Raw genomic sequence first — 16,050 nt, forward strand, 5'->3', positions numbered from 1 at the left:
AGCTTTGTAGTATAGACTGAAGTCAAGGAGCCTGATTCCTGCAGCTCCATTTTTCTTTCTCAGGATTGCTTTGGCTATTCGGGGTCTTTTGTGTTTCCATGCAAATTGTGAAAATTTTTGTTCTACTTCTGTGAAAAATGCCACTGGTAGTTTGATAGTGATCACATTGATCTGTGGATTGCTTTGGGTAGTATAGTCATTTTCACAATGTTGATTCTTCCAATCCAAGAACATGTTATATCTCTCCATTTGTTTGTATCATCTTTAATTTCTTTAATCAGTGTCTTATAGTTTTCTGCATACAGGTCTTTTGTCTCCTTAGGTAGGCTTATTCCTAGGTATTTTGTTCTTTTTCTTGCTATGGTAAATGGGATTGTTTCCTTAATTTCTCTTTCAGATTTTTCATTGTTAGTGTAGAGCAATGCAAGAGATTTCTGTGCATTAATTTTGGTCCTGCTACTTTACCAAATTATTGATTAGCTCTAGTAGTTTTCTGGTAGCATCTTTAGGATTCTCTATGTATAGTATCATGTCATCTGCAAACAGTGACAGATTTACTTCTTTTTTTTCCAATTTGGATTCCTTTTATTTCTTTTTCTTCTCTGACTACTGTGACTAAAACTTCCAAAACCATGTTGAATAATAGTGGTGAGAGTGGGCAACCTTCTCTTCTTCCTAATATTACAGGAAATGGTTTCAATTTTTCACCATTGAGAATGATGTTGGCTGTGGGTTTGTCATATTGCCTTTATTATGTTGAGGTAGGTTCCTCTATGCCCACTTTTTGAAGAGTTTTTATCAAAAATGGTGTAGAATATTGTCAAAAACTTTTTCTATATCTATCAAGATTATCATATGGTTTTTATCCATCTATTTTTAATATGGTGTATCACATTGATTGATTTGAGTATAATGAAGAATCCTTGTATTCCTGGGACAAACCATATTTGGTAATAATGTGTGATCCAACAGCACTGTTAGGTTCTGTTTGCTAGCATTCTGTTGAGGATTTTTATATCTGTATTCATCAGTGATATTGGCCTGTAGTTTCTTTTTTTGTGACATCTTTGTCTTGTTTTTGTATCAGGGTTATGGTGGCCTCATAGAATGAGTTTGAAAGTGTTCCTCCCTCCATTACATTCTGGAAGAGTTTGCAAAGGATAGGTGTTAACTTGTCTCTAAATGTTTGATAGAATTCACCTGTGAAGCCATCTAGTCTTGGGCTTTTGTTTGTTGGAAGATTTTTAATCACAGTCTCAATTTCAGTGCTTGTGATTGGGCTGTTCATATTTTCTATTTCTTCCTTGTTCAGTCTTTGAACATTGTGCTTTTCTAAGAATTGGTCCATTTCTTCCAGGTTGTCCATTTTGTTTGGCATATAGTTGAATGTAGTAATCTCTCATGATCCTTTGTATTTCTGCAGTGTCAGTTGTTACTTCTCCATTTTCATTTCTAATCTGCTGATTTGAGTCTTCTCCCTTTTTTCTTGATGAGTCTGGCTAATGGTTTACCAATTTTGTTTATCTTCTCAAAGAACCTGCTTTTACTTTTATTGATCTTTGCTATTGTTTCCTTCGTTTATTTTTCATTTATTTCTGATCTGATCTTTATGATTTCTTTCCTTCTACTAACTTTATTGGGGTTTTGTTCTTTCTCTAATTGCTTTAGGTGTAAGGTTAAGTTGTTTATTTGAGATTTTTCTTGTTTCTTGAGGTAGGATGGTATTGCTATAAACTTCCCTCTTAGAACTACTTTTGCTGCATCCCATAGGTTTTGGGTCATCGTGTTTTCATTGTCATTGGTTTCTAGGTATTTTTTGATTTCCTCTTGGATTTCTTCAGCAATCTCTTGGTTATTTAGTAACATATGTTTAGCCTTCATGTGTTTGTATTTTTTACAGTTTTTTCCTGTAACTGATATCTCTTCTCAGAGCATTGTGGTTGGAAAAGATACTTGATATGATTTCATCTTTCTTAAATCTACCAAGGGCTTGATTTGTGATCTAAGATATGATCTATCCTGGAGAGTGTTCCATGAGCACTTGAGAAGAAAGTGTAGTCTGTTGTTTTTGGATGGAATGTCCTATAAATATTAATTAATTCCACCATGTCTAATGTGTCATTTAAAGCTTGTCTTTCCTTATTTTCATTTTTGATGATCCGTCCATTGGTGAAATTGGGGTGTTAAAGTCCCCTACGATGATTGTGTTACTGTTGATTTCCCCTTTTATTGCTGTTAGCATTTGCCTTATATATTGAGGTGGTCCTCTGTTGGGTGCATAAATATTTACAGTTGTTATATCTTCTTCTTGGATTTATCCCTTGATCATTATGTAGTGTCCTTCTTTGTCTCTTGTAATAGTCCTTATTTTATAGTTTATTTTGTCAGATACAAGAAGTGTTACTCCAACTTTCTTTTGATTTCAATTTGCATGGAATATCTTTTTCCATCCCCCCACTTTGAGTCTCTATGTGTCCCTAGGTCTGAAGTGTGTCTCTTGTAGAGAGCATATATGTGGGTCTTGTTTTTGTATCCATTCAACCAGTCTATATCTTTTGGTGGAGCATTTAATCCATTTACATTTAAGGTAATTATCGATATGTATGTTCCTATTACCATTTTCTTAATTGCTTTGGATTTGTTCTTGTAGGTCTTTTCCTTCTCTTGTGTTTCCCACCTAGAGAAGTTCCTTTAGCATTTGTTGTAGTGCTGGTTTGGTGGTGCTGAATTCTCTTAGCTTTCTCTTGTCTGTAAAGGTTTTAATTTCTCCTTCGAACATGAATGAGGTCTTTGCTGGGTAGAGTAATCTTGGTGTAGGTTTTTCCCTTTCATCACTTTAAGTATATCCTGCCACTCCCTTCTACCACAGAGTTTCTGCTGAAAGATCAGATGTTAACCTTATAGGGATTCCCTTGTATGTTAGTTGTTGCTTTTCCCTTGCTGCTTTTAATATTTTTTCTTTGTATTTAATTTTTGATAGTTTGATTAATATGTGTCTTGGCGTGTTTCTCCTTGGCTTTATCCTGTATGGGACTCTCTGTGCTTCCTGGACTTGACTGACTATTTTGTTTCCCTTGTTACGGAAGTTTTTGACTATAATCTCTTCAAATATTTTCTCAGACCCTTTCTTTTTCTCTTCTTTTTCTGAGATCCCTATAATTTGAATGTTGCTGCATTTAATGTTGGATATGAGAATTGTCCTCAATTCTTTTCATTCTTTTTCTTTATTCTGCTCTCTGGTAGTTATTTCCACTCTTCTATCTTCCAGGTCATTTATCCACTCTTCTGCCTCAGTTAATCTGCTACTGATTTCTCCTCGAGTATATTTAATTTCATTTATTGTGTTGTTCATCATTGTTTGTTTACTCTTTTGTTCTTCTAGGCCCTTGTTAAACATTTCTTCTATTTTCTCCATTCTGTTTCCAAGATCATCTTTACTATCATTACTCTGAATTCCTTTCAGGTAGACTCCCTATTTCCTCTTCACTTGTTTGGTCTGGTGGGTTTTTACCTTGCTCCTTCTTCTGCTGCATATTTCTCTGTCTTCTCATTTTGGTTAACTTACTGTGTTTGGGTCTCCTTTTCTCAGGCTGCACGCTTGTAATTCCTGTTATTTTTGGTGTCTGCTCCCAGTGGGTGAGGTTGGTTCAATGTTTGTGTAGGCTTCCTGTTGGGGAGGACTGGTGCCTGTGTTCTGGTGGGTGGGGCTGGACCTTGTCCTTCTGCTGTGCAGGGCCACATCCAGTGTTGCTTTTGGGGTGTCTGTGAACTTAATATGACTTTAGGCAGCCTCTCTGCTAATGGGTGGGGTTGTGTTCCTGTCTTACTAGTTGTTTGCCATGGGGCATCCCACAATGGCCTTGCTGGCCGTTGGGTGGAGCTGGGTCTCAGTGTTGAGATAGAGATCTCTGAGAGAGCGCTCAACAATTAATATTATGTGGGGCCAGGCGGTCTCTGGTTGTCCAGTGTCCTGGACTTAGTTCTTCCACCTTGGAGGCTCAGGCCCGACATCCAGCCAGAGCACCAAGACCCTGCCAGCCACACGGCTCAGAAGAAAAGGAAGAAAACAAAATACACAGATAGAACCCCAAACAGATGGTAAAAGCAAAACTAAACAGACAAAATCACACAAAGAAACATAGACACACACACACAGTCATAAAAGGAAAAAACAACAAAACAAAACAAAACTGAAAAAAAAGAAAAGAGAAAGAACAGACAGAACCCTAGGACAAATGGTAAAAGCCAACCTAAACAGACAAAATCACACAAATAAACATACACACAAACACTCACAAAAAGAGAAAAATGAAAAAAAAAAAAATGGAAGAGAGCAGCCAAACCAATAAACAAATCCACCAATGAAAACAAGCACTGAAAACTAAATTAAGATAAACATAAGACGAGAAACAAATCAGATGCAGAAAACAAACCCCAAGTCTGCGGTTGCTCCCAAAGTCCACTGTCTCAATTTTGGGAACATTCATTGTCTATTCAGGTATTCCACAGATGCAGGGAACGTCAAGTTGATTGCAGGCATTTAATCCGCTGCTTCTGAGGCTGCACAGAGAAATTTTCCTTTCTCTTCTTTGTTCACACAGCTCTTGAGGTTCAGCATTTTTTGGCCCTACCTTTGCATGTAGGTCGCCCTCAGGCATCTGTTCCCCACACCAGACAGGAGGGAGTTAAAGCAGCAGCTGATTAGGACTCCCTTGCTCACTGAGGTTGGGGGGGAGGGAGGGGTTTGGTAGTCATAATTGGAATGTGGGGCGAGCCTATGGTGGCAGAGGCTGGCGTGATGTTGCAACAGCCTAAGGCACACCGTGTGCTCTCCTGGGGAAGTTGTCCTTGGATCATGGGACCCTGGCGGTGATGGGCTGTACAGGCTCCTGGGAGGGGAGGTGTGGATAGTGACCTGTGCTTGCACACAGGTTTCTTGGTGGCTGCAGCAGCAGCCTTAATGTCTCATGTCCATCTCTGGTGTCCATGCTGATAGCCTCAGCTCACACGCATCTCTGGAGCTCGTTTAGGTGATGCTCTGAATTCCCTCTCCTCGTATATCCCTAAACAGTGGTCTGTTGCCTCTCTGGCAGGTCCAGTCTTTTCCCAGACTCCCTCCTGACTAGCTGTGGTGCCCTAGTCCCCTTCAGGCTGTCTTCACAGAGCCAACCCCAGTCCTCTCCCTGGGATCTGATCTCTGAATTCTGAACCTCAGTTCCCAGCCCCCACCTGCCCTGGAGGTTGAGCAGACAAGCCTCTCAGGCTGGTGAGTGCTGGTCGGCACTGATCCTCTGTGCGGGAATCTCCCCACTTTGCCGTCTGCACCCCTGTTGCTGTGCTTTCCTCTGTGGCTCCAAAGCTTCCCCCTGCCTACCTCCCCATCTCTGCCAGTGAAGGGGCTTCCTAGCATGTGGAAACTTTTCCTCCTTCACAGCTCCCTCCCAGAGGTGCAGGTCCCATCTCTACTCTTTGTCTCTGTTTTTTTCATTTTTCTTTTGCCCTACACAGGCACATGGGGATTTTCTTGCCTTTTGGAAGTCTGATGTCTTCTGCTAACGTTCAGTAGGTGTTCTGAAGGAGCCGTTCCACATGTAGACGTATTCTTGATGTATTTGTGAGGAGGAAGGTGATCTCCACATCGTACTACCCCGCCATCTTGAAGATCTCTCTCCTACACATAAAAGTAGTTAAGAGAATGAATCCTAAGAGTTCTCATCACAAGGATAAATTTTTTTCTATTTCTTTAATGTTATATCTACATGACATGATGAATATTCACAAATTTAGTGTAATCATTTCATGATGTATGTAAGTCAAATCAGTATGCTGTACACCTTAAACTTATACAGTGCTGTATGCCAATTAGATCTCAATAAAACTGGAAGAAAAACATTTTATGTTATTGCTAGAAGCAATCCTATGAAGCATTAGTATTACCATTCCCATTTTTCAAAAGAGAGGTATGAGGAAGTGAGCAGCTAGAAGTTAAATTAGCAAAGAGGCCAAGATTAAACACTCCTCTCCTTGTGGTACCTGGGACTCAGCTTACCTCTTTTGGTTCCAACCCCATCATTTTTATCAAGGTAAATTACATTTAATACATTATAATAGTTTACCATATTGGAAGAATAGTTTGAAGAAATCATAACAAGTCATGTCCACTCTTTCTCTACTAATAAATCAAAATTTCATCCCAAATAAAACACTTCAGAAAGATTTCTTTTTTTCCTATTGGACTTAAAAGATTGTTGGATCAGCTGAGTGAGGATGATCACGTTTCTGTGTTGTTAAAAGTCACAATATTTACCTTTAGATTACCTGGTGAGGGCTGAAATACACGAGGCTTCCACTGCACTCTCTATATGAGTCTTTTCTCCCAAATGCTCCCTCAGAACCATCCGAGGAATAGCCCTCTAAATAGTCCTGAATCCCACACAGGGCACCTGAGAGTGGCTTCTGCCTCTTCCTGGGCCATGGGATCTGTTTCTGGGGTGTCCTTTCAAGCAGACCACATGAAAGCACATGCCTGTCATGTTCATGGTTTATAGCATCCCATGATTGACCTGTATCAGTGGGAGGAATGGCAGGACATGTGCCCCCAGGAATTCTCTCCCATGCACAGGTCTGAGTTAGTGCTTTTAACCATGTTTTATTCTTCCTTTTGAGGACTTAATGAATCAATGGCTCCAGCTACTAGCTACTCTTCACCAGGCCTTCTTTCCAGGTGAAGCTAATTAGACCATCTCTAATTACCGTTACTTAGTTTGCATGTTTCTTCTGGTAAGAACTCTACTAGAATTACCCTAAGGCAGAAAGGATTGTTGCACTGTTCTGCCTATTTTCCCTCTCTGTTTTGTATCTCTCTTTTTCCTTCAGGTCAAACTGACCTGCACCATTTTTCCTGGGCTTACTATTGGAAGCCTTTTATACCCTTCCTCCCTCCTATATAATAGATTTCCCCTTCCTGTCCATGCCTGTGGATTAAATCAGTGTTGGTGGGAATGTAAATTGATACAGCCACTATGGAGAACAGTATGGAGGTTCCTTAAAAAACTAAAAATAGAACTACCATATGACTCAGCAATCCCAGTACTTAGCATATACCCTGAGAAAACCATAATTCAAAAAAGGCATTTGCCACTACATTCATTGCAGCACTATTTACCATAGCCAGGATATGGAAGTGTCCATCAACAGATGAATGGATAAAGAAGATGTGGCACACATATACAATGGAATATTACTCAGCCATAAAGAGAAACGAAATTGAGTTATTTGTAGTGAGGTGATTGGAACTAGAGTCTGTCATACAGAGTGAAGTAAGTCAGAAAGAGAAAAACAAATACCATATGCTAACACATATGTATGGAATCTAAAAAAAAAAAAAAGGGTCATGAAGAACCTAGGGGCAAGACGGGAATAAAAATGTAGACCTACTAGAGAATGGACTTGAGGATATGGGGAGGGGGAAGGGTAAGCTGGGACAAAGTGAGAGAGTGGCATGGACATATATATACTACCAAACGTAAAATAGATAGCTAGTGGGAAGCTGCCACATAGCACAGGGAGATCACTCAGTGCTTTGGGTCCACCTAGAGGGGTGGGATAGGGGGGGTGGGAGGAAGGAAGATGCAAGAGGGAAGAGATATGGGGATATATGTATATGTATAACTGATTCACTTTGTTATAAAGCAGAAACTGACACACCATTGTAAAGCAATTATACTCCAATAAAGATGTTAAAAAAAAAAAAAAGAAGGTCCAGCCAGGTTGGAGAACCACTGATATAAATAGTAGAAGAAACAAACCACAAACAAACAAATCCAATAAAGTCTTCTAAATAATTTAGGGAACAAAATGCCATAAACTTAATTATAACCACATGCCTATGACACAAGTGTTTTATTTTCCTTCCCAAGATTTTAAACAATATATTTAGAATCTATGACCTTCACCACCATCATCCCTAGTGCACCACACACTTCTAAGGACCATATGAGAAGGTTCGAGTGACCTGGCAACTCTTTGTCTCAACCTCTTTGGTCTTTTCTTCCAAAATGTCATGGCAGCATCCTTCACTTTGTTTCCATTCTCCATCATCGTTGCCCTCACCACTATCCCTCTCCTCACCTAGATGAAGCTCTTGCTTCCATTCCACTGGCCTCTGCCTGTGATGAGGCCAGATGCTATTCTGGCCTCAGCATCTCATCTTCACCCATGAAATTTCCTCTAACCAGTATCATGAGTTGTTATAATGTTAATTACAACTCACCATAACACAACCCCTTCAAAGCTCTCTGCTTAATAGGATTTATGGAACTGAGTTACATCTCTTCTTCCTAGCCAGAAAGAGACCAAATTTGTGTTGGTTTTTTTCTGTACATTCTAAAAGGATTTTTATTCACTTCCTAGATCTTGTTACTCTTAACTGCTCTTCATCTAAAGTTAACTCCCATCGTTCCTTCCTCCCTCTTTTACCACTTGCAGCATAATTACTCTAATTCCTTCCTTCTCATCACCAGCTCCTAAGTACATCCCAGTTTTGGGGGAATTCTGTTCTCATGAGACGTCACAAACACTACATATGAACGGGGTGGCAAGAAACAACAAACATGCATGTTGTGTGTGTATTGCCTGTGTTCCAGCTTATGCTCTGTTGTCTCATGGACATTTTCACAGCACAGTTCAAAGAATTTCAAGAAGTGACAGTGGAGCATTAAATCAAGCCCTTCTGAACACAAAGCCCTGTGTGACAGCACAGGTCACATGCCCCGACCCTCCTAAATTTATTAACATCCGTCAGGCTTCATAAACAGATGGAAGCCTATTAAAAAAGAAATATTTCCAGAACCTAGCTTCAAAGATTCTCATACAAGTCGTATAAGGTAGCTTCTAGAATCTGTATTTTTGATAAGCTCCCTGAGTGATCGTGATGGACTTCCTGGTTTGCAAAACACCACCTCAGAGCAATTCGAAGTCCCTAAAATACTGTTCACCTTCCCAGCACCAGCCCTGGTAGTCAGCTGCTTCTCTTTCCTTATCTACTCTGTCGTCACCCACCAGGGTGCTGAGGGGAGGTCCAGATTAGGAGTGCAGAGGCAACCCTAATAGACCCATGGCTTGCAGATACAATGCTGTCATCTGCTTCATGGTCTGATTTGCTCCCTGGCTCTTCCTTATCCCTGCCTCCTAGTGCATCTCCACGTCTACACCCTGGGATGTGTCTGTGGGCAGAAGCATCTATAAACTAGAGTCAGCCTCCTTTCCCCGACCCTCCTTTCCAGGCTCCGGCCATTCCCCACCCCCCCAGCTCTGTAAACCAGACTCTTCAGAACTGCCCCAAACTCCTCCTCTTTCTCAACTCTTCACTCCAAATGGACCCATCCTTCAAAGTTTCTTTCCAAATCACACACAAATTCCTCCCCTTTTTTTCTGTCCCCTCTGCCACTGCCTTGATCTATTTAGACGTTAATCTTCCTCTCCTGAGTCACTTAGATGACCTTCCAATGAGGTTCACTATCTGCCTCTGAGTTCTATCTGCACCTCTGCTATGAGAGTCCTCTAAAGGCCATATCTAATGTAATTCTCTCATTCAAAATCCTTTCATGGCCTCTGTAAAAAAAGAGTCTCCCGTAAAGTATTTAAACATTCACTGCAGTTAAGAGGCCCTTAAGTACATGTCTCTTTCCCGCACATACACTTAACGCCATCCCCACCCAGCTCCCGGAAGCTCCCTAAGGACACCATGTCCTTGCCCCTCCTGGGGTTTTGCAAAGTTATTTCCTCAGCCTCGAACATCCGTCTTCTCACCCACCTAGCAAATTCTTTTGGGTCGTTTTATGGGTTAGCTCAGAAGCCAATTCAAAATCACCTCCTTGTAACTGCCCTAACCTTCTCCCCATACTGTTACAATGACTGTCCCCGATGCCCTGCTGCTTCTTCTCCACTTCCCATGGCACCTGAGCCAACTCTGTGAGGACTTTGAGGGTAAAGTTGTTTCTGGCATGAAATGGGCTGCCAGGGACTCAGAACAGAGGAATGGCAACAGGTCGGGAAGGAAAGAAGGGTGAGGCTCAGGTAGATCTGCTTTCCCACCACCAGCTCAGTCCACAGAACACCGTCTCCGTCCCAACATCCTGAACAATTTGCAAAGACGATTCAGATGCCACTAAAATCTCTCAAAGAGCCCCATTCGCAGCCACAGGAGGACCCTGCTGTCCCCTTCTCTCCCCCACACTTTTCCCGTCTGCACTCCAAAACCTTCCTGAGACATTGCCTCCAGCCTCTAGGGGTGCTTTCTCTCCTTTCTAACTGCCTTCCTGAATGTATGCTTTCCCCTGGGAGTTCTCCCTATTTTAAATTCTCAGCCCAGCTAACCTGCCACAGCACTGCAGGTGGGAAGAAATCACCAGAGAGACAGAGAGAGATTTGCTGGAAGTTCCCGACATGCTTAACAATGGCTCTCACATAAGGCGCTTCCAAAATAACCCAGCTCAAGGTTCACAGCAGACCCATGAAAAAGGCAGTGGCAGAGTTCAAGCATCTCTAAGTAACACTTCAGCCTTCTGCTTTCAAGTGCTTTAGGAAACCCACCTCCTTACATTATCTGGAAACGGCAGCCCTGCAGATTTTTTCCTCTCCTTTACCTTTATCAGCCTAACAACCAAGAGAAGCCGAGGAAGCAGACAAGGTATCACCCTTAGAAATGCAGAGGGGTGCTGTACACACCCAAATTTGCCCACATCCAAGGACTCACTTCTGCTTTTTGCTCTGTGATTAAACTTCTTACTTCTATGGGGTCCTTATTCTTCCCCCAAGCAGAAGTCCTTGCCTCAATTCTATGACCAGCAAGCTTCAGTTTTAAGGTCCACAAACACACCTTTGAGAAACAGGGTGATGTATTTTCTCTATGCTGTCCATAGACCTCTTGCCCCCATCGATCTCTAGAAGCTCTGCCTTAACCTATGTGTGTACTGCCCATCTGCAAGTACCCACACCACTGACCATCCCAGACATTCCTAAAGCCACCAAACCTACTTCCAGGATCTTCCCTTAGTGCCCGATGCCAGGACTCTCCCAACCACCTGCCCTTCCCCATGGGTCCCTATGAGCTGCATCCTGAGTGTTCGGGGTTCTGCAACTCGGTGTGATGCATGAATGGCCCTGGACTAGGGCAGGGAGAGGGCAAATAGGGAATGCAGAAAGAGCCAGCCTTGAACTAGTCATGGGGGTGTGGTTGAGAGCTTTTGCAACGGAACAATTGGAACACACTCCGCAACTATAGAAAGAAATCTTCTTTATACTCACCTCAAACCACAGAGAGAAATTCAAAGCTGATGCTAGGTTAGCTCAATCATTTGAATCTCGTTCAGTACCAAAGCAGGTTTTTACTCCACTGTGAAGTTCTAATTATGCTGAAGTACATAATTTCATTTAGACAAGAAGGACATTTTAATTCCCACTTTTTAGTTATTGAGCATTCCTCCGGGTTGACCAGAACCCTCATGCTCAGACAGAGTCTGTGGGTTTGGATAACAATACGCAGTTCCACACACACCTGAGTGCAGATGAGAAGTTACACGTGGGTTATAACTCACTGTTCGGGTCTGTGACTCAGAGCCAGAGGGTGAAGAAGCTGCCTAGCCTCCTGGGTTTCCTCTCAGTGGGCCTTCCCTCTGCCTTTTCTCCTTCCAGGGCTGAGTGGTGATGACTTCCTGGCCGTGGGTCTGCGCAGCGGCCGCGTGGTTTACAGTTACAACCTGGGATCTGGCACAGCAAGTGTCAGCAGCGATCCCCTCGATCTGAGCCATGGGATCCACACGGTCCTTCTGGGGAGGTCCTTCCGAGCAGGCTGGCTGAAGGTAAAGGGTCATCCCTCCATCTGTCCCACAATCTTACTGCGTGCTACTCTATTATCCGATCTGTGCTGAGGGACAGAGGTGAAAGAGCCGGGCCGCCTGCCCCCATGAATTTCACAGACTAGCACACAAAACAGAAGACTAGGGGGTGTTGCAGTTAAGTGGTGTGGGGATAAATTAGAGGATGACTAACATAAACAAGGTGAGAGAGAAGATTCAGGGAATGCTTCTCAAAAGAGGTGACACTGGCGTAAATAGCAGTTCGGAAAAAGAAGCATGGCGAGCGTGGGCTTAAGGAACATCAGTAGTTCTTGGTGGTTTTCAGGCGAGGGAAGTGAAAGGTGTGGCTGGAGAAAGACAAGGTCTGTATCATCAAAGGACTTATCTAAATAGTTTAGATTTGCATCTGGAGAGCTACCAAGAAATTTAAGAAGGGGGCTGGGTGCCGTGGTCAGTTTCCATTTGCTGATAAATGACTGGTGGTCATTTGAGAACGGATATGAGACGGAGGTAAGGCCAGATGGAGGAGACCCAACGGACTGCCAGCTCCTAATCTTTGAAGAACTGTGATGTTGATTGAGATGCAGAACCATGACTGCTAGCTATATCATAGTAACAGACACCAGTGAAGAAGCAGAGAATTAAGTGGTAAAGTGTTTATGAGTTCTTCAAAATTCAGGTGTGTGTAAGTGTTCATGCCAAGTTAATGGGAAATAACGAAAGAGTATCTTAACAGTTCACCCTGGGGAATCAATTTCTTTTTTAATAAGCTTTGAATTTTTTTCCTTTTGAAGGTAGATGATCAGCAAAATAAATCCATCATCTCTCCAGGAAAACTGGTTGGTCTCAATGTCTTCAGTCAGTTTTATGTAGGTGGCTACAGTGAATACACTCCAGATCTCCTACCGAATGGAGCCGATTTTAAAAATGGCTTTCAAGGTAAGACATGGACGGATTTTACACTATACCTACTTGTCTCAAAATTTGAGAAAAGAAAAAAATTTTTAAGAGTATATTTCTAGTTCTAAAACCAGCAGTGAGGATTGCTTTCTAATCAGACTTGATCAGCTAGATTTTAATGGAAAACATTCATTCACTGTTTATTAACCACTTAACTACCTATGTACTAGGTGTTAGGGTGTTTCAGTGAACAAAACTAGGATTCCTGCACTCGTGAATTTACATTCCAGTTGGATAAAGGCGGGAACAGACAATAAACACTAAATATAGTAAATAAATAAATTATATAGTAGTATAAGGTAATAAATTATGTGGGGGGAAAAGGACAAGTAGAGCATGATATGGGGGGTCAGGATTGTGGGTCATTTTTGCGGTACATGGGCCTCTCACTGTTGTGGCCTCCCCCGTTGTGGAGCACAGGCTCCGGATGCGCAGGCCCAGCGGCCACGGCTCACGGGTCCAGCCGCTCCACAGCATGTGGGATCCTCCCGGACCGGGGCATGAACCTGTGTCCCCTGCATTGGCAGGTGGACTCTCAACCACTGCGCCACCAGGGAAGCCCTGTGTGTCATTTTTATATAGGGTGTTTTTTAATATAGAGTAAGTAGGGTAGACCTCATGGAGTCACCGTAAAAATTGAAACTCCATCTATCTTTGGAATGTACTTGATATAAAAGATGATGGACAGATGGCTGCCACCTATCCACACCACGAAGATATGGCCCACGGAGGTCACCAGAGGCCAAGGGGATTAAGAGAAAACACCACACTTGGACAATCGTATTGCCATAGCCTGTCTCCTGTGTTCAAAAAGGAACATAGACTCAGACCTTGCCTATAAAGCTGATTCATAGTGGAGTTATCACATAAAGGCATGTTTTGAATTGTTATAATAATACATTTGGTGAAAATAAGCTTTTTGGTGGCTCCTAGTCCCAGAATATTTGGCCAGGGGGCTGTTCGTTGTAGTGTCCTAAGCCACTCACCCATGACCAGCCTACTGTCCATCAGGAGCCCAGGTTTAGGGACCAAGATGTGATGCATTTGGGGCACTTGAGTTCTCTGGCTGCCTGGCAACCCCATTCTCCCCACCCCCACTGACTTCTGCCTAAACACAGATGCAGGATGCCATGTACTTGAAACATGAAAACAACACAGCTAATCCAACATAATACAAGGTCGGTTTCCAGTAAAACTAGTTCATTCTGCCAAGGCTCTCAAAGAAACTTTTTCTTTGAATATATAATCCGTGCCGATTCTCAGAAGAGTGTCTTAAAGAATAGTTTAAAGCATATTAAGGCTCTATGCTCAATGCTCAACAGTTCTTTCACTGCAGGAGATCATCTGAAGGGCAAAACAAATCAATGAGTTTTTAAAACATTATATTCAAAGAAAAGAATGGGTAAATTTATAAATGTGAAAGAAAGCACATCTTCCACTCAATGAAACAGAGACCTTGTTGGGGGTCATCAAAAACTGTTATCATTTGTTCCCACACACACTTCTTCTGTAAATATTCTGGATATAATCAAGCATACGAGTGTGGATTCTGGAACCCAACTGTCTGGATATGTGTCCCCTCTGCCACCTACAAGCTCCATGACCCTGGTGAGTCAACCAACCTCCTCGTGACTCACTGTGCCTCAGCTGTAAAATGGGACAGTCACAGCACTTCTCTAGTTCCAAGAGTGAGCTAACGGAGAGAGAGCACAGAGCTTAGAGCTCTCAGTAAGTTAGCAATGATGATGGTGCCAGTGGTAGGAGGAGACCCAGCTCCAGTCAAACCTTTGCTCCTCTTTCTCTGCCTCACAGACGTGGCTCTGGCTCTAGTCACGCTGCCTTCAGATCCAGGCTCTGCCAGGTAGTAGCTGTGTGACTTTTAGCCTGTTATTTATACTCTCTATGCCTCCATTTTCTCCTCTGTTAAAAAAAAAAAAAAAAAAAAACCTACACCATAGGGTGCTTGTAAGTTAATCAATTAAGTAAAATAATTATGTTAAGTGCTTATACCAGAAACCAGTACATGATAAACACAATAAATGTTAGCTATTAGTGGTATTCCATCCTACTGTCAGAGGACTTGAAGCTTTCAAAGTTATCAAAGTCTAACATTTCCTGGTTTCCTGTTGTCTTGTTTTCTTCCCCTTCAATTAGGAACTTTCCTTCACATCCTGTTAACAAGAACAAAGACTGGCTTTCCTCAATACCTGTCATTTTCTCCTTAAGTCTGTTAATGAGCCTACACTCAGCACATACACAGCTGGCCCTTCTTCTGACAGAAATAACTACATTGACAGGTCTGGAAGCATGCCAAGCTTCTTAGGATGAAAATCTTGGGCAGGTGTTCTTGGAATTGCCACTTAATCCACAGTCTTATGGAAACTCCAGGACCTTAGCTTAGCCCTTAATTTTATCATTTGTCTCTTGAACCCTTCCTCAATGTCTGCACCTCCTCCATCATAAACTAGCCATTATTATGTACTGCAAATTATAGACAAGTAGTACCACCCTATCATCATGACCAGATCACAACTGTACTATAAACCTGATTCCCCAGAGCTGATCTCACTGGCTTTAAAGAGTGATACAAGGTGACTTTAAAATATAGATTTCTGGACCCTGCTTAAGTGAAATCTCTATGATGAGGGTCTAAAAATTTGCATTTCAATGAGCCTCCCCAGATTTGGAAGCCACTATATTAATCAATCATAACAAAGCAAATACAAAGTTTTATGGAAGAATTTAATAATTAGGTTAAGATTATCACATTTGTCTTTAGAATGATGATTAAATCACACACAGTAAAAGAATATATGACCTAGGCTTTCACATTTCTCTAAACACTCCAGATACATAAATCTAATCCAGAAGTTCTCAGCCTAAAATACAAATTCTTTCTGTTGATCAAGCCCTTTTGCTTTTGTTCTGGAAATGTTTTTAATGAGCCATTATTCTCCCTATAGCCTTTCATGTTCATGAAGAGGTTATTTAACCCTTCTCCAGATTAAAAAATCTACATATGCCAGGCACAGAGGGTCTTACTGTTTTCCTGTCCTAATAAGAGGGATTCTTCCCTCTTCCCTAAAGACATAGGGTTCTCAGGTTGAGGTTCATGGATGAGATTCAGTGTGTCTCAGTCCCCTGAAATCACACACACAATTGTGTGTGCATTTTTCTGGAGAGGAGAACCATAGCTTTCATCAGTGTTCTAAGATCTGTTACTTTCACCGTC

General features: G+C 42.0%; 1 protein-coding gene across 1 annotated transcript in view; it reads left to right on the plus strand.

Annotated features, from left to right (window-relative positions):
* EYS (eyes shut homolog) overlaps window positions 1-16,050 on the plus strand; it is a 1,696,347-nt gene that overhangs the window by 1,608,519 nt on the left and 71,778 nt on the right. The window contains 2 exon segments of the mRNA XM_032651890.1: window positions 11,695-11,861; window positions 12,653-12,797. Of these exon segments, the coding sequence (XP_032507781.1) occupies window positions 11,695-11,861; window positions 12,653-12,797 (312 nt within the window).

The sequence above is a fragment of the Phocoena sinus genome, chromosome 12, assembly GCF_008692025.1.
Source record: "Phocoena sinus isolate mPhoSin1 chromosome 12, mPhoSin1.pri, whole genome shotgun sequence".
NCBI classification, from domain to species: domain Eukaryota; kingdom Metazoa; phylum Chordata; class Mammalia; order Artiodactyla; family Phocoenidae; genus Phocoena; species Phocoena sinus.